Raw genomic sequence first — 26,256 nt, forward strand, 5'->3', positions numbered from 1 at the left:
TTGGCAATATAAGTTATTCCTCGGTCAGTGTGTGTTATTTCCCATTAATGAAAGCTACAAGTTGCTCCAGGCTATTCTATTTTTCACTTTCACCCTTCATTTCCGAGCCTGATGGATTAGTAGCAAGGCTCCATATAGTTCTGCTCACATGACCCAAAACTTGGCTAAAATGTTGATTGATCATCATCACACCATCCCAACTCTTCCTACCGGAATTCTCCGTGGAGATTGTACTTATCATTCCCCTATAAGATATGCCAACAAAAACAAAATAATGCAAAGGAGATATGGACAAACACACACACACACACACACACACACACACACACACACATGCAAATGCAGTGTGAAAACTAGCAAACAAATCATACATAAATGTGTTGTATTTTATATCAATTGTTCTATTTACATATGTATTTACATATATGTTACTTATAATGGTAACTTAATTTGCTACATATCAATTTTACTCTGTATATGCTGCACATTTTTAGAAAAAGCAACAATAATCAAAGTCATTGACTGTTTGTTTCTAGTAGACACAAAAATTGAATTACAAAAAAGTATCAATAAATAAATATATTGTGTTTGAGAAGGGAGAGTCAAAAGGATGTATATCTTGTACTTTCTAATTCATCCACTGAGGTTTTGAGATTTTGCACTTTTAAGAACACGGAATGAAAACCAGCCTATATGCCTCTCAGGAAATATGTGAAAATATGCCTTCAACTTGGCAAGTCACTAAGCTACAAGCAAAGACGTGCTGTAAATACAAACGTCTCTGTCCATGGCTGATTTTGAATGTTACAATTTGAATTTTCTTCTCAGCATAGAGCGCCTGAAGGAAGACAAGGAATTTGTTTAGATATGATGCTAAGAATCTTTGTGAAAACAAACAATTGGTGTTTTGCCTCGGGTTGGTAGAGGTAGCCCCCAAAAAAAGAGGTCAAGGTGTGACCCATGATTTATTTGGTAGTGCAAGCAAAATGCCATTATTTTCACTTTTGGATTGATATAAACGAAATGTCTTGTGGGACCAGTACAATGAGAACTTATAGTGTTGTTGGAACCTGTTGTGGAAAGTGGATGTATACTGTACGTACAAAGCTGCACATGATTTTTAGGCATGTAGTTACCCTTCTCACAGATTTACTCACACAATTAGCAACTTAGTGGTCACATGACCTGAAAAGTTGCTTCACAGAGTGCATACCATCATCTCCAATGGGGTAAATGGGTAAAAGAAAGAGGGAGATACAGAAAAATAAATGTATTCCCAGATTACTGTATATACACACTATGCATGTAAAAAAGTGTCTTATGCGCAAACAATTGTGAGAAGCACCGGCAACATTGGTCATCCAAATGTTACTCAATCTACGACAGATGTACAAGACTGTCATGAGATAGTAAGGTAAAGACTGGATCTTCAAAATAAAAGTGAGCCAAGAACAAAACCTCAGAGCTTTTGAATCAAGTACAGTCCGTACTTTTTTCTGGTGTTGGAAGTATGGATTACAAAGTGGATGTTGTCTGCCTTTGGCTATGTGCTCCGCCTGATTAACATTCCTGGGTGGATTTGCTAATACCCCAAACCAGATCACGGGGATTCAGCTTATCCCCTTAGGTACCATCACACTTTTTCTTTCTCCATTTCTGTTTTTTAGCTCCAACATTGATGGATTGGTCTGACACAGTGTGCGAACAATGGCCTTATGTTTCTGTTCATATCTAAGGGTGAATTCTTTCCCCCTTTTCTGTTCTTACCCGGACAAACACATACACACACACACACACACACACACACACACACACAGAAAAAGAAAATCACTCCTGCAACACACAAAAAAGAGAAAAAAAGAAAAGAAAACATAATTTGCTGTCAGAGAAAATATTCGGGATAAAGTGCATACAGTGAAGAAAGATGTAAGACTTTTGCATGTAATTTCCAGTGGACCCACTTTGAATTAGAGGCAAAATGGCACCAGTTTTGGGTTTACATGCTTGTGATCAGTTCCCATCTTTCATGAATGTTAAGGGTTTGTTTCTTCCAAGGGTTAAAAGCTGTAAAAACAGTGCATTAGGACACCCTGACTTTGACCTTTGTGGTATAAACACATCTTACGGTTAAAACATGAAATACAACAACAGAACTTGTTACTTCTCCTCCAGTGTTTGTCTCGTGAATTTTGAAAAAAAAAAAAATATGAGTGCACTATAGAGCTTCTAAGACTTAAAAGAATGTCTTACAAACATAGAGACAGTACTAAATTTTTTCATGGATTCTTTAAGAGTTTCCTGTTGAAGTGCTTATTTTATATGTGTGTGTTTTTCAGTGCACAAAGATTGCACAAGGAGAGCATGTACCACTGTATATGATCATTTCTGCAATTTATACAAATTTTGTTATGTGTAGATCAATATGTTTCTTTTAATTTTTTTTTTTCAGTCTGAGCGTTTTTTTTTCCCACTGTTCAACAAGGAGATTGTTACACTTTCTCACCCTGTTCATAGCATTTGTTCATATTATGTGCATGTCTTTAGGACGTGGCTAATAATGGTTGAAATGTTGACTCAATATTGGAAGATTCAATGCATTTTTCAGTGTTACAAGGGAAACGGAGAGGATGAGAAACAGAACACATTATACAATTCATTGATAAGTAGTCACCAGATATTTGAAAAGGAGGAAAAAAAGTCCTTCAACCAGACTTAGAACCTTCCTGCTTTTCCCCCATTCTTGCTTTTTTCTTCCTCAATACTCCACCCCAATTACTGAATGCCTTCCTTTGTTGGCCAAATCCTTACCGCTTTTGTCGAACAAAGCGCACCATGGAGCAACCATGTTTGCCGAACAGACTGATTTAAAGATTTGTAAGCTCCTTGTAAAAACCCGATTAGCTCCAACGGGGAAAGAAACGCTACCCGAGGAATTGGGGAATCCTATATTTGATACTGAGAAGGATGGCATGAGGGGGAAAACATGCCAGGGATACAAAAGTTGAGTGGAAAGAGTGACAGAGCATTAATCTATAGACTTACAAGCAAATAATTTTCCTAGATGAAATTGCATGTTCTGTGGAAGCTCTTTTTTTCACAATGGCTTAATTTTCATGAATTTTGCGAATCACTGTTTGGCCACAAATTTAAAGACAAGCAAATTATCGTGAATGGACAGGCATTCATGCACTTTTGATAGCCTTGGTGTCAAATGGCAAAAACTACATATGGCAAACATGTCTGTGACCGCCTCTTTCGCGAAAATATCTGCATAGGAAGATAACAGCTTTTTTCAGTACTGGTATGGGACTGTAAGGATCCCTTCACAAAGGAATTAAAGTGGAATGAAGTTCTTGAAAGTCAGCGGAAAATCTTGGCCAGCAGGGTTGTTTCAATCTGATCAAATCTGAAGAGGCAGTTATTTCCTTCCCGTGATGAATGGACCATCACAGCAAGTGCAATGCTAATGGTAATGAGATGCTAATAACGATGCTTGGAGGTCACGGGTGAGATGGAGCTAGAGGAGCGTAGCGGTGCCCCTCAAAAGGCGTATTAAGAGTCCATCACGGCATCTCTACCTTTTCATCTAGACATAAAAACCTGTCCACAAGGATCCTTTAGAAAGAGAAGGAGAAAAAGGCAGTGCTGCAGGAGTCATTAAACTTGTCAAGCTTGACTGAGAAAGTCTTAGTCCAAGTTCTTCCCTAGCCCACAAATTGGTCTCTTTGTGCCGGCTGTCGCACAGCACAAAGGGCAGAAATTTCTCTGATGACGGCTGCTCCTCCAGGCCACGGGAGGACAACAAAAGAGGGGATGGGGGTTGGGTGAGGGACTTGGAGGTATCGTGTTAAGTGGACCACTTTGTTACTCCTGCATTCAAGAGCTGTGATGGTTATTCCCCATGGTGAACGTGTGGCTCGGAACAGGGGCAGACCAGCAGCGAGAGTATGATGTGAAAAGAAATGCACATATTCTGATTTCTTCTGATGCCCTACCTTTCACTTTTCTTCTCTCTCTCTCACTCTATCTCCCTCTCTCTCCCCCTGAAATATAGACCAAGAGGTAAAGAGAGAGCAGTAGTGACCAAAAAAAAAAAAAAAAAAAAAAAAAGGAAAGAAAGAAAGATGGAATGATAAGAAGAAAAAAAAAAAGAATACAGCACACGTGTAATCCGCAATAGTTGACAATCACAATCTCTTGGGAAGTTTTCTAATAAAATTACCCATAGTGTACAGATAATCAGTTGTTGTAATGATGCAAAATCTTCTGGAAAAAAAAGACCCAAACAAAACCCCAAGGTGACATACTCTAGAGGCAGGCAGACTCTTTCATATCACCATGATTTCACAGAGAAACTTATTGCCCTCCTGCTGTGTGACATATATATGATACAAAAATAAATTAAAAAATTACTGTTGTTCATTGTATTGTAAAAAGATGATGATGCTGTAGTCCCACAGCATGAGCTCTAATGGTTTGAGCAGTTGTCTGCTGGAGGTACTGACTTGTGGCACGATAAATGATGCATCAAATGATGAGGTTTTGATGAAAAATGATATGTTACCTTGTTCAGGTCTCTTTCCACCTCCCTGGTTACACTAGTACCTGCCTGGTGCTATGGGGTGGCAATTTCTCCCACCCCTTGAATTATTAGTGTGTGATGAGTCACAATGCAAACTTTTAACTTTGGGAGTGGATGTGATGCATGCAGTTAGCAACCAAATCAGTGATTTCATATTGCATAGATGAATGATGAGGTGAATCCAGTGAAGTGACATCAAGGTCCCACAGATTCTTTTTAAATTATATTAAAGCATCTCATACCCAAGCAACATTGAGAATCTCTTCATCCACCAGCAGCCACAATAAGGAATGCTGCAATTAAGTGGCAGCTTTCTCTCAAACCATACACTCTGTGTGTCTTTGTTCAGGAATCTGGTAATGCTAGTAACAATAGCTGTGGATGTTATGTGCTCTGTCAAATATTTCAGCTGATGTGACAGTCATGTGCGTGGAGAGCCCAGAGGCAGTGATATGGGCATCTGGGTCAATGACCTCACGGTAGCTTGTGGGTTACGCACATTTATCTTTAACTTTGTAATTTTTCACATGTGTTCCTCAGGAGGGAGGGGAGGGGAGGGGAGGGGAGGGGAGGGAAGGGGGGCAGTGAAGGGAGATGCAGGGCTTTCCTTTCTTAAGACTGGGGAATTCTTGTGCCAATCAAAAATTGAAAAATTGTCATAAATCAGCCGAAGGAAACCTCAGGTGACAGTGATGTAAGCACAGCTTGGAATGCCTAGATGGAAGAATTTACCACGTTGTTTAGTCTGTGTTCTTGTGGGATTTTATATTGTGTGGTAGCTGACACCCTTTGCAACCAGGAGTGCATGCTCCTGCAGATGTCTCTATTCTCAACTCCTGTCAAATTTCTCTGAAATCTGTGCTGTGGGTGAGTTGTTAATGATGTTTATAAAAGCATGAAATATAGTTGGTGAAACAGTCACTCTGCTGGACTCACAATAGGAAAATTGTTTCTTGACTTTATGGTTTTTAGCAATGTTCTTGCCAGGTAAAACTTACATGATTTGAATGTGAGGGCTCATAATCTGCTTGAATAAGATATCTTTTTTTCTTCATCTGTTTACATCTACCAAGATATAGTAAGAGGATGCAATGCAAGAAAATATTGTAGATCCATCCCCAATATGTTATTTCAATCCATTGGCACATTATTATTATTATAATTCTTTTTTTTTTTTTTTGGGGGGGGGGTTAATTCTCTTTCTTTTAAAGCTCCTGTACACTCTTTTTTCTCTTCTCATCTCATCAAATGACATTTCAATAAATATGCCATGCAACCCTGCCTCATTTTAGTCACTCAGAGGGTTTTCACCACGTCTAAAAAATGGAGAAAAAAATACTATGTGGATATAAAAGTATTATTGTTACTTCTTTTCTGTCTCAAGATTATTTTGGAGATAAAAAGACTTACAACTGGAACAATTTGTTCTCCACAATATCAGCAAATGTTTCTTTGCCTGAATAGCATCAGGTCAAGAACTGTCCAACACATATAATTTGAGCTGAGTGAACACAATTGTATTCACAGCTCAAAGTCATTCCCAGATTATTTCATTAGGTTGATGTCATTTGGCACCTATATGAGTGCAGCAATTGCTTGTGATGGTCGTAGGGCCTTCAACTTATTAGTCTTCACTTCCTGTGAAAGCAGAGTAACATGAACATCAAGTCAAAGACCAATTCATGTCTTTATAGCTTTGACCCCAGGTGCAGAATAGGGGACTTTGTCAGATTATCCTCAAATGCCCATAATTTTCAGATAATTTTAGAATTCTCAAAAGGCCGGCAAATACTGCAATAGTTCAGGGAGGTGAGATCACCTCGTTGAATAGTCTTTTCTATAACTTTGTACAATGTGGCTTCAAAGCTTGATGATCTCCCCCCCCCCCCCCCCTTCTCTCTCTCTCTCTTTGGGTTGTGATTCTTTCAGGACCACCATATTTATCCCAAATCCTATCAAAATTGTGTTTACATATTGTGTTCAGAACTGAAGGAGTTAAACTTTTCCTCAAATAGAGCCCATAACTTTGCAGTGTTCCTTTTTAATTTGGCTAGTGAATGCTACATAATGATATGAGATGCACAGCCTGGATCAAGTCTCAAACATATGACTTGAGCATTTATACAAAGCTTTGGTCAGATCATTGGCACACATCAGGTGGCCAAGCTTTGTTGTTCACATCACATTGATGGGTAGTTTCTATGTTATCCTAAAAAAAAAAAAAAATTGTACTCTGACTCTTGGGGTAATTTTGATGACCTCTGAGTATAAGCCTGAAGGATATTTTTGGTCGCTTTTATTCACAGAGGTTAATCCTGCGCCATGTGCAATTATATGGCTTTATCCTGCTGATGCAGTGCACAATATGAATTGTCTGCTCAGTTGTAATTACAGCGACATTAATCCGATATTTCATTCTGAATTTCGACATTAGTCTGGGAAGCAGATGTTGGTCCTTGTGGCAGAAGCATTCCTAGTGCATTCAATGGTCTTGTGTTCTGACAGTCCTTCGAGGCTGTTTACTGTTCAAAATGATCATTTTCCGATGTAATTATGTAAGGAAAACATTCTGTGTATGGGATTTGCACACAAGAAAGTAGCCCTTGCAGACCCTGGATGGGCATGTTGGGAGAATTGTTCAAGAAGCCATTTTGGATCTGAATTACACCTCTGTTGACATGCCTTGCTAAGTGTTTTGTCCGCTTTTATCGCCAACTGGGGCCATTATGTGCAATGGACCTGTTCCCCACATTCAGTGCATAAAGCCATGTTTCGGTCCCATGAAAATGTTCTCAAAGGGAGGGTAGGGGGGAGGGGGAAATGCTCAGAGTGTTTTGGTATGTGAACTAATGCATTTTAGATAACAATGGCAACAACACAAGAACTGTGACTCAGCAAAATACTTGGCATTGTATCCAAAGTATGGGATCATAGGTTGACTTGATTGTATTATTGTGTAGAGACATACATGTAAATTGCATTGATATCTTGTACAGTTGAAAAAAAAAAGTTCCCATCTTTATGATCCAATTCATAATGTGTAGCAGTTACCAGGGCAGTTTTGTGGAGAAGAGGGAGGACTATTGAAGTGTTTTAGCATTATATGTATTCAGCATCTTACACATTACTCTGTTAGGGGGGACATGTTTTTGACAAATTGGTAATGATGTGTACAGTTGTGTGTGAGCACTATCAAGCCACAGCTCCACGTGGACTCTGTGAAGTGTTGAATCCATTGCGGTTCTCAGCTGATGATATCTTGACTGAAGCCATTTTTTTTTTTTTTTGTTAAAAAAAAATCAAACATATTCTAAATTAGTTTTCTAGATAATATTCTGTGTCGTTCATTTGTTGGGCTTGTTGGGGCATATTGGAAAGGCTCTTCAAAGCGGTTTGCTACTACAACAACAGTGTTGCAAAAGTTTAAATCCCGAGGCAGGGTACTGCAAAAGGGAGTACATAGTCCGGTGTACTTTTCTCACAATTTTGCTTTTCCTTTAAAAGAGATTATATCAGAGTTTCTGATAACTGTGCAGTGCCCCTAGAGAAAGAAAACACAGCTATTGTCTTTTTAGGGAAAAGTACAGTCGGAAGGTGAAGTGGCAAAATTGATAGCTTTGTTATGAAATAAGTTTGGTGCGTGCCAGTAAGTTTGATTCTTTTTTTTTTTTGTTATTGTTGCTGCAACAAAAGAGACACATACTGTACTTTCGCGTGTTTGAGGTTGTAGAACTTACATTTGAAAATATTTTAGAATCCTATGTTTATACTTGCTTTTGCTTTCATATTGTATTCTGAGCCAACTGTGATATGAATTGCCAGGTGTGAATGATGACACTTCAGCCTGCTCCATTTTATTGTTGACATAGAATGTTTGAGGATATTCAAAGCATGTCCCTCTTTTCTGGTGCCATGTTATTAGATGTTAAGTTTTGAAACAGAGTGTTCTAGTGATAATGCCTGTTTATTACAAGCATTAAAACAAATGTCTTTCTAAACAATTCTCCATTTTCATTACCACACACAGTGAAAGAAGTGCAAGGTGACAAAATGTCTGTTTGCCTTTGAAAATGTATCTAAACATATATGAAAACAAACAAAAAATGGCAATAGCCGTTGCCTTTTCAACTTGTAATTCTCCGTTCAATACAGGTCACTGTTCTGAACTGGAGCAGAAAATTGATTTTCATTCCTTGCTGGCAATACCCTTTGTAGGAGAAATTAGACATTGTTGGACAAGGTATTGTGATGAGTGGGCTGCCAGACCTCATGTAGGAAGAGAAATCTCATTTCTCAGGTCACCAGTGGACTTATTGAGCCAGCAGAGTGCAGTGTAGAGGGTGAAATGCAAGAAAATTTTGAATTTGAATGTAAGGAGCACACTGATATAAACTGCATGTTTAACAGACTTAAAGGTCTAGTTTACCTTTGGAAGCAGTGATTTAAAAAAATGCTCAAAATATCACATTTGATGCATATGAGTAGGTCTGTTGTACCACAAAACATCCTACCATATAGAATTTTCGCAATAAAGCCTAAAATTTAAGGAGATATTAAGTATCTTCTTAATAAACCATAACTGTAGACGGTTTAATCTGAACACAATTTTGTTATAACTATTGTTCACATTTTGTATATTTAACAATATTTAGCATCAATTTTACTGATTCAAATTTTTACAGTGGTTGTTTCTATCCCTAACTCACATTTTAGAATTATTTTAAAGCACTAATGCTGGGTTTTTGTTTCATCTGCAAATGGTAAATTATGCCTGTAAACACTTGTGTTCCCGTGAGTAGTGCAATTTATCATTAATTTGATGAATATTTACAAAAAAGAACAGAAAATAAGAAGCTAATGAAGGTATAGCTGATGTATGCAAAGAGTGAGGTAAATGCAGCAACTAATGTTCATTGAAAGTAAAAGGAATTAGCAAAGCCTACATGGAGAATGAAAAGTGTTTTCAGAGTTCACTTATCAAATCATTCAATTCTGCACACAAATTGATGATGTGCACCAATTGACATGCAACTAGAACCCTCCCAGATACATGTAGGACAAATTGATGTTGGTTTGAGATGTCTCGCTGCGGTAACAAAATGCTATAGTAGTTTGTCCGTGTCATTTGCACGAGATGGGACGGGGCAGGCGGGGAAACAAAGCAAAGAGGCGCTTTCCATTTCCAGCTCTCGGCGAGGTGACCAGAATTTCCAAGTAGGTCATTATGCATATTGCGGTCGCAACGGACGTACGGCACTGGCTGCCCAGCGAAATGCAAATCAGTATTCATCACTGGAAACTTTAGAGGAGAGTGCGTCAGCAGGTCTCGTACCAAGAAATTTGGATATTGAGGGGGTCAAATGTTCACAGTATTATCATTTGGTAAGAGTACATGTTACTTTGAATGTATGTGAGCATAAATCAAGCATCCATACAAGGAGGGATCAATTATTCAATAGCAAGACAACATGCATGAAATCAGCCAGCTGGAGAATACACAAGTCTTTTGAATCTCTCCTTTCTCTGAGTCAAAGACTTAAGTGGTTAGCGATGTACTTGATATATGCGTCTCGACTGAATCTAATATGTGTCTGCTTTCAACCTGTGTGTTAGGTCTGTAGTACAGTATCTGCTCCCACACACCAACTACCAGCAAAAGGAAAAGGATGACAGAAAAGAATGGCATTCTTTTGAGGAGAATTGTGGTGAAGGAAAGAGAGGAAGGAGATAGAGAGAAAATTAGTTGAAAATATCATTATCATTTTTGGTTCCACAGGGCTTGGTGTTTACATGAAAAGATCCAGTGAGAACAGCCTCTCCAATACATCATTCCCAAAAGTAAGCCACTTGTGCACACCTCAACCTTGGCAACATCTTATGAAAAGAGAAAAAAAAAACAAGATAGAGAAAACAACAAAACAAAATGAGAACCCCCCCCCCCCGAAAACATAAATTTCGCTCACCCGCTGCAGAGTAGGGTCAACATGGGATGGGGGAGGGGCAGATTTGTTTTAAAAGAAGGCAAATGAATAGACAGGACTGCAAGGATTGGTTCTTGATGCTTGTCAGCATCTCCGCTGACCTGTAGTGGTCTTTGTTTTACATCTGTTTTGACACCAGCCGTTCAGGAGGCTTTGCAGAAGAGTGCAGTCACACATCGTGAAAGCTCTAGCAACGGTGTGCTTGGTTTGAAGCAGCAAATATTTGCACATGGAGTGATTTGTAGTAGTGGATGTGTTTGTAGCATCATTCTCTTAAGTAAACAGAAGGTTATGTAGTATTTTGTAAGTGTGGATTGTGTTGCATTGGGTTCCAAGACATTCCTGTATGTGACAGTTACTGTAGAATATTTTATGAGTGAATGTTGAAAGACTGAAATAGTTATTCCCAATATCTCATCTTCATCAACTGTAAAAGTATTTGTAATACCCGATATAAGCCCAAATTTATCCCATTTCCCTGTTTATTTTGTGTTTCATTTTTTGCTTTGTGTCAGGAATTAAAAGTTGAGCTTTGATTGTGTATGCTCATGAAAATGATGAGGTCATCATATTCTGTTTAACAAAAAAAAAAAGAACAACAACAAAACAGTCAGAATTGGGCCCACGTTACATTGATTATTAATGATAAATCAAAGACAGATTGTCATGATATTGTTGTGGGTAGCTGACCTACATATGTACCGGTAGTTCATAATTAGTTTTGATGTACTTGTGAATAGATATCAAAATTAAAACGAAAATCGAAATTAGAACTTCTTCGTAACAAACAACCCACATGTTAGCTCATTGCCACACAAAACCTACTGCAGACTCTCTGCATGTGTTCTTCTGAGAAAGGATACGTTGGTAGCATTAGTCACTCTGTCATTCACGACTAATGACCCTCAGTATGCTGGTTCCATGTAAACCAAACCCCCAGGAAACCGTGTTTTGCATGTAATGTGTTCACTTCTGAAATTCAGCCGTCAGTGAAATTTGAGGGGGACGGTCTCTGCCGCACAGCGACAGTGAAATATCGCCGCGCAGCACTGCAGACGACACAGACGACACAAGATCAGCTGCAACTATTCCCCTGCCTCCGTAGGAGGGGAGGACTTCCACACGTAGGCACCTCCAACCTCTCTCTACCACAGCACAAATAAACAGAGAGGGGATGCTTTACCTGTTTCGTGCTCACGGAAAACAAAAGCTCTGCCATGAGATAACTTCCCTCTTTTTCTTCGCTGTTTCTTGCTCAGAACAAAAGCTCTGTATGATAACTTTTATCTTTTTTCTCCCTCTTATTGCCTATCTCACCCCACTTCTATTCTCTTTCTCCTCTTTTTCTTTTTGCTCCTTCACCTCAGTGTTTTGAATACCTGTTCTCTTTTCCTGGATTTCTTGTCTTTTTTTTTGGGGGGGGGGGGTATAGGGGAGTGTGCAGCCCATTTAGTACAGGTCCCTGTAGTTCAAGTTCAAAGCTCATCGTCACGTGGATCTGTGATGCAGTAGATAAGTGATTGGAAAGAAGACATTTTTATGATGTCTTATGTCACACTAACTTGTCATCCCATGACATATCTCCAGAAATGTGGAAGGATAGGATGAGGATCTCATGCGGAGAATTTGATGCCGCTAGTTTGCCAGGGTAGGGCAAAGAATCTGACAAGATGATATTCGTGGACAATTTGTATCTTTGACCTTAATGTATTAGTTGACTCGACATTGAAGAGCCGGGTTCATGGGCCGTGGCATGCAGTGTTGACTTCGAGGCACATGCAACATCTGTATTTGTTTTTAATGAATCCACTTTCATCAGTGATACTTTCCATTGATTATGTATTGTTACATGATGAGTTCCTTTTGATTTGATTAAAAAATTGACACTTGTGATTCTCTATTAAAACATGGAATCCTTGTGATATCAGTAATCCCCTGAATTATCAACTCCTCTTGTAGTGTTCCTGTAAAGAAGTTTGAAACTCACAATTGCAAGCCCTTTTTATGAAATTTTGCAATGGAGTTCACACATGCTAGCTTATATACAACACCCGTGATAGAGGCATGGCTAGAGTATCATTATTTATTTGTGGAATTATACAGCATTCATGTAATAGAGAGTAATAACATTTGATGTGGCAAAACCTTATGCTAAGTTTTGATCAGAAATTGGGTTTACTTTTGCCATGCTGCATTTCATGTTAAGAGACATACAACATTGAACAAGTTTTACATTACTAGAACATTAAAATAAATCCTTTTTTTTTGGGGGGGGGGGGTTGGCTGAAATATGTCTTAAGCTTGCCAAACAAGGACAGGTAGATGTTAAGCACAACTTCATTTGACATTTGTCACTTCATTTTAAAAATATTTTCATCTGTTGCTTATAAATGCATTTGTAATCTGAGCTTATATTTGACACATGCTCTGTAACTAAAACCACCTGCACAGAAAATGGGGGGGGGGGGGGATTGCAGAGATGAAGAATGTTATCGCATTAAATCCTGATCTCATTTTGGTAAGAAAGATTTATTTCCAGTAGTCCCCCTCCCCCCCCCCCCATTGAATTTGTTCTAGAGAGCAAAAATAAATAATGCAAACATTCACGATAAAGTTTAAAAGCAAAAAAATTACATGGAATTGCAAAACATGCAAGCTACAGTATATGCTTTAGAAATAATAGAATGTAATTATATTTATTTCTAAGAAAAAGATATTGATATTGATATTTTGTATTTACTAAAAACAATATCCACTTGATATGATTATTGAGATTATTGTCTCATATACTTGTCTTCTAACTCAGCATCATTTCTACATCAATCCTCTTACCTATGATTGTGAAAAACCCCTTTGTTTTGCTAGCCTTGTATTCTGTCATTAAACAGATAAATTACTCAAACAGTCTTTAGAATTTAAAAGAACAGCTTTAACTTTTTTTCCACATATTTAGATGCAGAGGGCTGACAAAAATTTTAGCACAACTTTTTTAGAAGCTATCTGTTACATGTAATTGCAGTTCTGTTAAAACTGGGCAAAATTACTTGGGGTATTCTCTTTCAAAGATCCATAGTTTCTTGCCATTCAACGTGAAATTAGAGCCAGTCCTGACCAATACGTACATCACAAAGACTCCTGTCATCCACCTATGTCTGTAGAGTAGAGAACTCCTTGACATTGTATGTGCAACCCGCCAGACCTTTGGCGTACGTGTGAGCCGTGGCTTCTCTACTCTCATCATCTACTTTTATGTTGCTTCCCAGTGTCGAGGTCAATGTTAAAGGTCAGATGGATTATGCATACTTCAGGGTCGGGCCAGGTTCAAAGCACATGGCCTGTAATGTACCAGAAATAATACTGCATGAATGCAATAGGGGATGTATATATACCAGATCAGTCTGATAAATGGAGAGACTTCCACCTTTAATGAGGTATTGCCTAAATAGCTCCAAGGACATTTCAGTAATATCGGGGAGAGATATGCCTGAGAATTAAAACGGCCAAGTGTTTTCATTTCAGTCTAGGCCATTCAAAGTTGGTGGGGCTGTGTTTGCTTTCATTACGTGTGGCAAGTGATTGATATATGCCGAGGACTTGGTTAAAGAGTGCAGAAACAGTGTGGGGATGTAAAGACGAGTTAGAAGGTGATGAACGAAGGAAATGGGAAATGGTGTAGGGAAAAAAAGGGGAAAAGAGGACCAGGAAAAGGAGGGGGTTCATAGTGAGTGGGCGGGAGAGGGGGGAACTTTATGGATATGATCAGAGAGGGAGAGAAAGTTCAGTGCCATTTGCTACATGCTTTTGGTATTTGCTGACAATTCCTTTGTGGTTTGTGCCAGCCTGGTAGACAAATTGACGTGGCATTAGGGTTGCATGTCGGAATGAGAAATACCTCGGTGAATCAAGGAGCCCTGCCTTGTCCCAGAATGAAGCTGTTCACAAAACAATGTAGATTACACTGACAGGATGCTACACAGCCAAGGAGTTGGGAATGTCAGAGTAAATCGTCTGTCATCTGGTTTCGATGTTCAAAAACAGCAGGTGTCTGAGATGAAAGTGAGTTAATGAGCTCATTTATTTAAAGTAGGCCAAGACACAGCTGGGGAAAAATGTCATGTTTCTTGAGTGATTTAGATTAACCTATTTGAACTCTCTCAGAGTGCAATGTTTTTTTTCAGTAACTGATGTACAGATTCATATAATGTTCATAAGAATATTTCAGTAGCAGAAAGAATAGTCACAATCATGTTGAGTAAAAACATTTCACATTTGTACAACCATGCACTATATTGCAGTAGATATATTGAAGCTTTCATCTCTGGCAGCTGAAATGATTTCAACCAATGACTACTGTACTTTTAATTTTTCTCTCCTGTATTCAGCTACTTCAGATAACTGTGAAGTACTGGCACTATAGCACTTCCTGTTGGGAATGTCTTTGCTTTGGTGTTTAAGAAAAAGCATGTAGGGCCTACATGGCAGACTTAAACTGTAGCGCAGGGCAGGGCACTGACTCTCCCAAGTGGCATCATTCAGTTGTTATGGTGATGAACCTCCCATGTATTTGCTAGATTAAAAAAAGAAAAAAAAAAAGACCCTCAATAAGAGCCAATCCAGACGGCAGAAAAAGGGAAGACCCATGGCGCTGCAGGACCGATATTACCATGGCAATTTGCCGCGCATATATGAAAACGACCCACCACATGTGGAATTCCTATCTGCTTGTCATATCCAATGTGATCAGTAAATATGTGAGTGCTCCTGGTTGGCCATTCATAACGGCGAGAGCCTCATTGAAAACGCACTAGTGCCAGGCCGGGATCTGGGGCAAATTGATCGGAGGGTAGCCACTGGTGGTGATTGGCCCTCATTCATCCATTGTGCATCAGCTCCACACAGCGGTAATGAGCTGGAACCTGCAGCTTGATGGTACATTTTCCTTTTATATTTTTCACTCCATGCCGCCTGGGACACGTTGTCTCTTGCTCTTCAGTGTTGTCACGTTTATCTGGATTCTGATGAGGCATGTACACTGTGATCTTTACATGGGCAATGTTAGAATGAGAAGTAAATATCGAGTTCCCCGTCTATTCTCACACAAGGTCAAGAAGGAAAATACATCTGTGTATGTAACATAAGCTGACTCTAATCATGGCTTTGAGATTTGTCCACTGAAGGTCTTTGTTCTTTTCCAAGGTCACTCTCTGGTTTCTCACTTATGTTACAATTGATATTGAATTCCTGAAATTTCAATTAAATCTGTGAGGAATCGGGTAATTTTTTCCATCATGTTCTCACTGTGCCACATCATTTCATTTTAATTAGTTACGCATTGCTGCTAAATGCATTGTTTTGCACCTTCTAATGCGTCAATGATAAGATGTTGCTGAGTATTAACAAACTTTAGATCTGCGGCGTGAACGCTAAAGACGACGCTATTAGGCTAAAAATGGTGTTCTGCACTTGCGTGAGGCAGCTGTCTCCATTGTTCAACCCGGGAGGCTGTGTCTTAGCATTCACTTCGCAGATGTAAAGCTCACTATTCACTTGAATGAGAAAATGTGTAATTGTTGAAACATCAGACTCATGTCTGTTAAATTACAGCTGAAAATGAAGATACCAGCTTTTTATTTGTATTCCATGATACCTCATCAACATACTTTTCATTAAAAATATAATGCTTTCAAACTTTTGTATCTTGCCAGGTACTCCATCTCACCAAGCAACCTCAATTGTGGTCCTGACAGTGGAAGATGACAACGATCATGATCCAGTGTTTGTCTCCGACATGTACAGAGCGACGATATCTGAAGATGCCAGTCCTGACACATTTGTGGTCCAGGTTACTGCCACTGATGTTGATGCTACGGCTGATCTCAGGTAGGTTTGTCCACCACTACTTAACTTGCCTGAAAGCTTGCAGAACAAAGTTGGGACAAGTTTTATAGTAGAAGGAAGTGAATTGTGCAGACTGATAAAATTCATCAAGCTTCATTGCTTTCAGTGTGCACAATTTTTTATTTCTAACCAAGAACAAGCAAGAAACAGTATGCACATAAACAAAGTTGTGTAATACAAACCCTCTTTTCATATTCAACCTTTACCTCCAATTTGAATTGAAACTCCTTCATATAACCCTTTGAGTTCACTTTGTGTCCAACTTGTCAATCAGATGTGGAATATTTAGGAGAATGACAACAGAATGGTGTCCCTCTTTGATAAGGGAAATCATTTATTATTACATCAATTACATCACCAGCTGACACACAGAAGGGCATTATCAACTCCATATAAAGTCTGAGGAAGTAGTGCCATTAGGCGTGACTTCATCAGCCCGAAGTTTCAAGATAGCGCGCTATCTTGCGGTTACCAAACTAGTCCGATGTCAAAATAGCGCGCTATCTGTGAAGTGAAGACGCAGATAGCGCGCTATTTGATCGGGAAAATTTCCCCCAAAATCTTGGTCTAGTTCGTCAACTAGAGCGCTAATTCGTGAAATAGCGCGCTATCTTGGGTGCGTCTCCATCAGCCCGAAATTTTCTCGATCCCTCCACGCTTCTGGTTAGCCAGCTGGCAATGGAAAGCGCATGTACAAGCAGCTAGTGATTGTGTATAGTACATTACACGCACGGTGTATTCAAGGATCACATGTGTGTACTATAGGCCTACTGTTGTTGTCATCTTTAAAACCAGGGAGGTTATTTCTCTCACCTCCCTATTAAAACTCAGTGCCGTGCATGCTAGCTGTTTTTTTTTTTTTTTTTTTTTTTAACTTCTTCTTCTGGTCCACTCTATTCATACCTTAGCTGAAGATTCTTGCAGATTGTGTGCATTTTGGATTTGTTTAAACATTGCAATTCGTTAATTTCATATAAGATGCCTCACTGGACAGAAGAAAGAGTAGCGTTATTAATATCCCTTTGGAGAGAATTTGCTGTACTGCTCACCTCCCTGGTTGTAGAATTGTACATACGGTGATATAGGAGATTTTGAGCGGGGAAATCCACTTTCGAACCGCGAGCCAGGCAGAGTAATATTGCAAAGTGCGCATGCGTCAATTTTCGGACTAATTTCCCGAAGCGGGCTGTTCGAGCTGATGAAGACGCACATTCGCTGTATCGGGCTATTTTCTAAGACCGCAAAATGTCCCGCTAGTTTGAACTTCGGGCTGATGAAGACACGCCTATTCTGGCGCTCTGCAAGTGATGCATGATCTTACTGCTGTGGGTGTTGGGGAGGGTAATCTCTTCTGCAGAAGCATGTTGTTGTTAAATTACCACAGAAAAAGAGTGAATCCATCTACATAACTAATTCAGGATTGTGGGATAGAGACCTCATCAATCAATTCCTTACAGTGGCTGCTGCTGAAATACACATGTCATGTACATAATCACAAACATGTTCAAACATTTCGGCTAAAGATAATGAAATAGTGAGATTTGTGATAGTAAAAGTTGCCAACAATTTGAAAATTTGTCAATACACATTTGCTGTTGTTAGCACAGAATACATAGCCTAGCACTGGTATGACACAAATAATCTCAACGTGACTCCCTACACCGATCCTACAAATTCCTCGCAAACAGTTTACGGATGTTGCGTGGTGCGATCTTCTTCTTTATTCGGCATCCTTGGCTGTTTGACAAAAGAAAGTGATCCTCTTGATTTATGCATCATGCGACTCGCTTCACCGGCATGCGTGTAAAGGCTTATGTGGGAGACCTTGTCCTCCGTGTACCACAGTGTCGTGACATGCAGGGATCAGATAGGATTTGCAGCCTCCTAGATTCTGATAAGTGCCAAGGGGGCTGTCACATTTGTAATTGTTTTGGTGCAGATTACAGTATGCCTTGACACTGGTTGCACCTATAGAAGGAGTGCCACTTTCAGATGTACACACGGCATCCCACATAAGTAAAAATCCTCTGAAGGGGGAAGGGGGAGGTTAAAGAACTTCAAAACAAACAACTTTGGACTTTAAAAAAGCCTGCCAGTTGCTCTTGCAGACAAATTGATACACTGATACCTTGAACCAAAATGACTTTTTCTTTGAAGTAATGCAGTTGTCTGGAAAGAGAAATACGCCTATTAGCTGAGACATGTCAATTGTCACAGTGATCCCTTCACGACCGCATAATGTGCATGTTTACATCAAAATCTTTACATGAGCCTTCAGTCTGAAATCGACTAGAAGATTCCCAACTATTTGATGAGCTTTAAATAATATCTCAGGATTTAACTTATAAATGCTGCACAAAAGGGCAATTCACTTTCAGTTTGACACGAAGGATTTGGATAATGTTGTCATCTGCAGACAAATATTTGAGTTGACAGCAGAAAGGCTCACCAAAGGAGGACTACTACATGAAAACAATAAAAGACACTGCCCTTGAATTTCATTGCTGTGTGGACTCCAACACTTGTCATTCTGTAAAATATTGTTACTGATGTTACCCCAACATATGAGTTCCTGTTAACTGAACTCACACTTGTTTGCATAGTCGAGCCTTGCCCTTTTCATTCATAAATACTGACAAATCATTTGATAATGGTAATGGTGGTAATTATAATGACAATAATACTAGTAATAGAAATAATGACACTTCCTGATTTCATTCAGATCTTATCTACTACCTTATTACTTTTGGTTATTGTCTTTGCAAAATGTGTAATTTCTTCTCCGATGTAATCCTATTTTAAAGATGCATAGCTTATACACTATATAGCAACCTGTAAAGAGTTACCTTTTTCTTCATTGACTTGTCAGGTATCAGCTGAACGATGACATCGGGTCAAAGTTCACCATTGACCCACTAGGGGGTCGCATCATCACATCAGGAGTGCTTGACCGTGAGGCACAGACATCCTATGTCTTGACCGTGACTGTTCATGATGGTCCCTCACGGCAAGCACAGACCACAGTGGTCGTCGAGGTGCTGGATGTCAACGATAATGCACCACATTTCCCATCCTCTTCTTACTTGGCAGTGATTCCTGCTACATCCCCACAAGGTACGTTTCTTGTTCCCCTGACCATAGACCTGTAAAAAGCTAGTGTACGCATTCTAACTGTGTTAATCACTTCATCATGATTGATTTGTGTAATCTCATGAGCCTAACCAGCTTTGATGAGTGTTATATCTCATACTGAGAAAATTGTTCAGGTGCTGAGAAATTTTGAGTCCTTCATAATATTCTCCCAAAATGTCATGATTTAAGATGTATTCCCAAGTGTCAAAAGGTCAAATATACTTTCAGAGGTTTATTTCACATTATCAATGGATCAGCTCTTATATCTGTGTTACACATTTTTTTTTTTCATAGAATTTCAAAACAATGTCATTGTGGGAATAGACTCCTTCATGTACAGATAGGAAAAAAAAAGCTTTCTGATGCTTCATACTCTGATTTCATTCTGTATTTAGTACTGCTAATTGGGGAGAATTTTTGTTAGCATTTTCATCTTTTCTTCCCCCAATTTGATGAGGTAAAGCACTGATGGCAAACACATTTCTGTCACTTGCACTTATGATTCTTTTCATCTTGTTTTTCCTCAAAGGTCGATACGTGGCAGCAGTGCAAGCCGATGATCTGGATCTTGGGGCCAATGCAGTCATCACGTACAGCTTGACTGGAAGTGGCAGCAGCAAATTTCAGATTGATGCCAACACAGGGGTTGTGTTCACAGCGGAAGACCTCACCAATGAGATGACAACATATGAAATGCAGATTACGGCGCAGAATACTGCACCTGGTCAAAACCCTGCAGTCGCTCAGCTTCGTGTTGAGTTCAGCACTGCCTCCTTTCCTGTCATCACTGCTCCATCATCTGGCTCAAGCTACAGCTTCAGTGAGAACACTCAGATTGGATTTGGTGTGACGACAGTGACGGCGACAAGTGGCACAACCTTCTCCATTGCAGGAGGCAACCACGGCGATACCTTTGAAGTCAACAGCCAGAGCGGACTTCTTACCCTTGCCAAAAATCTTGACTATGAAATGTTTCCCTCGTATTCCCTGTGGCTGGAAGCGGCAGATGGAAACAACCCACCACTGTCTGATTTTGTAGAAGTGCGCATTTCAGTCACAGATGAAAATGACAATGCCCCTGTCTTTGATCAGCTTGTGTACACTGCCACTGTAGTGGAGGAGCAAGCCATTCAAGTGGATGTTGTAACTGTGTCGGCACAGGACAAGGACAGTGGTGTCAATGGTCAGGTTACTTTCTCCATTGAGTCGGGCAATATCAATGATGCCTTCACTATTGACCCATCCACTGGACTTCTCAGGACATCCGGTGCCCTGGACAGGGAGCGCACACCGGAGTACCTACTGACAGTCATCGCTTCAGATGGGACCAATCCTGCGATGTCTGGTTCAGCCATAGTCGTCATCACGGTAGCAGATATCAATGACAACAGGATGTCTTTCACAAGGATATACGAGGCCAGCATCCCTGAAAACGCCCCTCCAGGCACTCATGTTGTGACAGTCCACACCACAGACCCCGATGAGGGCAACCTTAGCCAGTTTGCCCTGGAGGCTGGTGGATCGTCCGCCCTCTTCGCAATCAATGAGGTGACTGGAGAGATCACTGTTAATGGAACCCTTGATTTCGAAAATGAGAAGGAGCAAATCCACTATCTTCTCGTCAAAGCTCAAGATGGCATACATAACGTTCAGACACAGGTAACTGTCAATGTGGAAGACGTCAATGACAATGCTCCTGTCTTCACAACAGACTTTATTGAGCTGACTTTCCCAGAATTTGTGTTCTCCTCCAATGTTCCCCTCACAACTCTCTCTGCGACTGACAGCGATGATGGAGATAATGGCCAGATTGACTTCATCCTCAAGACTATGACAGACATGTTTCGTGTTGAGAGCACAGCTGTTGGTGGCTGGGTATATCCCACTCAGCCAATCTCCTATGTAGTGCCTCAACCAGGTCAGACTCCAGATCCGAATAGGTACGAATTCAGCGTCTTTGCGGTGGATGGTGGCACACCCTCCTTGTATGATGAAGCCTCCATAGTAGTACATGTCATCCAAGACAACAGCTACAAGCCGGTGTTTGATCCGCCGACTTACTTCTCTCCTGTTACCGAAGACATGGGATCAAATGAACGCATTATCCAGGTAACGGCCACAGACAGAGACTCTGGATCCAATGCAGTCATTGTTTACTCAGTGACAGGTGGGAATGGAACATCAAGATTTGCCATTGAAAGTAACACAGGATGGGTCACGACACTGACAACTTCGCTTATGGGTGACATTGGTTCCATATATCAGCTCCAGATCAAAGCGATTGACCAAGGACATTTTTCAAAAGAGGACAACACTACCGTGACTCTCCTCATCACAGGTTCCAACAACTTTGCACCGGTGTTTGATTATCAGTCATACTCCGCTTCAGTCTCTGAGAATGTGGTTGGTGCAGAGATTATCACCGTTCATGCAGTTGATCATGACAGTGGCATCAATGGTGAGATCAAGTACTCCCTGACCGCAGCCGATGATGACCTATTCAGCGTCGATGAGACATCTGGTTTGATCACCGTCGTTGGGAGTTTGGATCGGGAAGCATCTCAACAGCATCAGGTCAAAGTGGTGGCCCAAGATTCAGCCTTATACTCACGGTCTGCTACAGCCACTGTGGTCATCACTGTGACTGATGTAGATGACAATGCTCCACAATTTGATCCCACAGAATACGTAACTGAGGTCTATGAGAACTCTCCAAGCGCAACACCAGTTATCACGGTGACTGCAACAGATGCAGATGTCGGTGCCAATGCTGACTTTGAATACATTATCACCGGAGGGGACACAGACTTCTTTACCATAAATAGGAACTCGGGATTAATCCTCACACAAGGTAACTTGGACTACGAGGCTGGGAAGGTTTCATATCAACTGACTGTTGCTGCCACTAATGAGGAAGCTACCATGGTGTCTTCTGCCCATGTCACCGTCAACCTTCTCGGACTGAATGAATACTTTCCGGTCTTCTCTCAACATCAGTATGAGTTCTACGTGAATGAACACGCTGCTGATGGGACACCAGTTGGCATGGTATTTGCAAGTGATAATGACATTGGAAGTGACGCCATTGTTAACTACCTTCTCATTGGTGGTAGTAACTCGCAGGGTTTCACCATCAACTCAGACACAGGTCTCATCACTGTATCCTTTGCAAGTGGCATGCTTGACCGAGAAGAAGCAGACACAGTCACTCTTTCAGTTATGGCAAAGAATGAAGGCCCAATCTTTGGAAATGACATCGATGAGGCAGAAGTAGTCATTCATATTCAGGATGGGAACGATGCTCCTGTTTTCACATCGGATCAGTACCAAGCCCGTGTCAGCGAGGATGCTCCAAGGGGCTCGTACATCACGATTGTCACAGCTGTGGACTATGATGAGGAGCCGAGCTTCAGGCAGTTCAACTACTCCATCCTGGCTGGCAATACGGACGATGCATTCTCTGTTGATGCAAGAACTGGCCGCATTCAGACAGCTGCTGCACTTGACCGCGAGACCGTAGCCATTTACTACCTGACTGTGGCAGCAGTCGATTCTGGCAGCCCGCAGCAAACCGGCACCACCTCGGTCATTGTGCAGCTGGATGATGTCAATGATAATGGCCCATCATTTGTAGGGGATGCAGCGCAGGGTTCTGTCTTTGAAAATGAACCATCAAATGAACTGGTGATGACCCTGAGTGCCACAGACCCTGACCTGAGCTCGGATCCCTCCCGATTTACCTACACTCTGCTCCCCACTGCCGATAGCCCAGCTTTCACTTTGTCGGGCAGTGTTCTTCGTACCACCCAGACACTGGACCGTGAAATCAAGTCGGATTACTTCCTCCAAATTCAAGCAAGTGATGGAGAGTCTCCAGCAGTTACTGCCGTGTCAGCTGTTCATATTACTGTAGCAGATCGCAATGACAATCCATCTTCTGCGAGACAGGCTGGTATTGAGGTGAAGATGTATCAGTCAAGGTTTAACGGTGGACTCATTGGATCTGTCAAACCTATTGACCCAGATTCTGATGACATATTCACTTGCCAGATTACCAGTGGAGATACCTCCCAGTTCTCCATCCAGTCAAACTGCAATCTCTTCTCAAACCAGCGCACTGGAGAATCCCAACTCAGCCTACACGTGTCGGGCAATGACGGCTCGCACCAAAGCGTGACGTCCTCCTTCACTGTCATGTACGAGTCTTTCACCAATGACACACTTTCAAACAGTGTTACTCTACGTTTGGCTGACACAACCGCTGAGAGATTTCTGTCCCAGTCCTATGACTTATTCAAGACATCCCTATCTACCTTCCTCAGCAGCCAAGAAGATGTTATTGTCTTGAGTATCACAGACAGTCCAGGCATCGACAAGGTCAACATGCTGCTGGCCGTCAAGAAGCAGAATGGGCAGCACCTCTTGCGGGAGGAACTTGTGCAGGTCTTGACAAGCAACGAGGCGACTCTGGAGAACCAGGCAAAGATGATCATAGAAACCATTGACTACACCGCCTGCTCTGATGACCCCTGCCAGAATAATGGCATCTGCAGCTATTATATTGATCATGACCTTCAGAATGTTATTGTTGAGAGCAATCCAGTGATATTTGTTGGCATACAAACCACTCATGGATTCACCTGCTCGTGCCCAGCTGAATATGGGGGCAAAACCTGCGAAATCCCCACGGACTACTGCGAGGATGCAAACTGCCTCAATGGGGCCACCTGCCAGAATGAAATTGGAGGCTACACATGTGCTTGCCTGCCTGGATTTACAGGTGCCAGATGTGAAAGCGAAGTGAACGAGTGCAGCAGCGCACCATGTATTAATGGCGGCACTTGCGAAGATCTGACCAATGGGTTCTACTGTGACTGTGCGGACGGTTACACCGGCTTTTTCTGTGAGATCGGCCCTTGCAGCGTCGGCCCGTGCGAGAATGGCGGTACCTGCACAGAAGGAGAAGGTACCTTTGTGTGCCAGTGTGATGACAGCCACTGGGGTGAGCGGTGCCAGCACACGACCATTGGTTTCGAGGGTGGTTCCTTCATCGCCTTCCCATCTCTGCCATCCTCCAGTGCTGTTTTCTCCATAGAGTTTGCTATGACATCCACCCATGGCCTTTTGCTGTACAATCATGACGACTCCACGAGTAGCAATGCCGTATTTGTTGCCCTGGAAGTGGTGGAAGGACTGCTTCAACTCTCCTTCAACTTTGCACCTGATGGGCTGAGCAGCATTTCTACCAGCAAGGTTGTCAACGATGGAAACTGGCACAAAGTGGAAGTACGACTCGAAGGAACGGTAAGGCATCACACCCCTTTGACTACCATTTATTCATAGATAAAATGTTGTTTTTCAGGTATAGGAGCATGATTATCCAACCAGTTGACATGTCTTATGTCTAAGCCATAATGTTTTTCTGGCGCTGAGCAATTTTTTTACACTCCCCTACAATTTACTCTATCATAACTATCAACACAATGGGTTGCCTTTCACTCTTATGTATGCTATTATTCCCAATTAAGCTTAAATCCATGCCAAAGATACACGTAGTGTAAAACAACTGAACAAGCATTGACTTGGAATTTTACATCCTTAACAAAAGCCTGTATTGTTTGCGGGATATCTGAACAAGTTTTCTGATAGGAGGATGACAAGGGAAAATTTTATGGAGAAAAAAACAACAACAACAACGAACCACCAACAATCAAATGTTTAGAGTTTGAAAAGGTTTCCTTCCAATTTGCTTTATGTTTGGATGTCACGGTGACCTCATTCAAGCAAATTTATAGGCACAGGTCGTGATGCTAGTGAAACTGCGGAATGGGTAAAAGACAGGAAACTATTCCCTCACACACATTTGCCCAGCATGACCCAACCCTTCAGCTGAGAGAGCAGAGAAGATGCGCTCTTGTGAGGGTACAAATCATCCCCCACGGAAACACTTCATAAGTTAGCTGAACTTGCCCCACATACTGACAACATGTGCGCAATGTTTATTTTCACTTTTAAACTGGGGGAAGAAATTGAGGAAAAATAACGCATGAACTTCTGAAGGAGACGCCGTACTTTGACCGATTTATGATCTCATTGGCAAAGAGGCAACATCCTCCCTCAAACAACATTTGCCAGTTTAAAAAAGACCAAAAAACAACAGCAATAAAATCTTGTCCTTGATTTTTCAAAGAGCCTGCAAGGTTAACATAGTGGCCACTGCAATAGTGTGTCCATCTTTAGCAAGGATTCCTTGATGAAAGATTTAGCTTCTTGCTATTTGTTCCTCTTGAGCATTCTGGGGGGTAGTGGTGTGATTTCAGGAGGTGATCCATCATGCACCTGTAAAGGCATGCTTGTCAGATTTTTGCCAGTCATGTGTAGAAGGTGGGAAAAATGTCATCACACCCTTAAAGGGAAAGTAGATATAGAATGTGAAAGTCAGAGACCCCAAATTTCTCAGAGAACCCAAGCAAACAAGCAAACAAGCAAACAAACGAGTTTTATGCGTCCTAACTCCTTGTTGAGCTCACATTTATATGTTTGTATACTTCAGTGTACGAAAACCTTTGCACAGATATGTCTTATTTGAATTGATTATAGAATAGCTAGATACATCATGAAACATATCAATGTTGACTTATTTCCATGGATGGTTCGCTTCCA

The 26,256-nt window shown here is 41.0% G+C and overlaps 1 protein-coding gene across 1 annotated transcript in view; it reads left to right on the plus strand.

The window, feature by feature from the left end:
* LOC140235180 (protocadherin Fat 4-like) overlaps window positions 1–26,256 on the plus strand; it is a 109,887-nt gene that overhangs the window by 69,302 nt on the left and 14,329 nt on the right. The window contains exons 5-7 of the mRNA XM_072315216.1: window positions 16,269–16,443; window positions 19,331–19,575; window positions 20,123–24,897. Of these exons, the coding sequence (XP_072171317.1) occupies window positions 16,269–16,443; window positions 19,331–19,575; window positions 20,123–24,897 (5,195 nt within the window). The remainder of the gene's footprint in view (window positions 1–16,268; window positions 16,444–19,330; window positions 19,576–20,122; window positions 24,898–26,256) is intronic.

The sequence above is a fragment of the Diadema setosum genome, chromosome 11 (assembly GCF_964275005.1).
Source record: "Diadema setosum chromosome 11, eeDiaSeto1, whole genome shotgun sequence".
In the NCBI taxonomy this organism is placed as follows: Eukaryota; Metazoa; Echinodermata; class Echinoidea; order Diadematoida; family Diadematidae; genus Diadema; species Diadema setosum.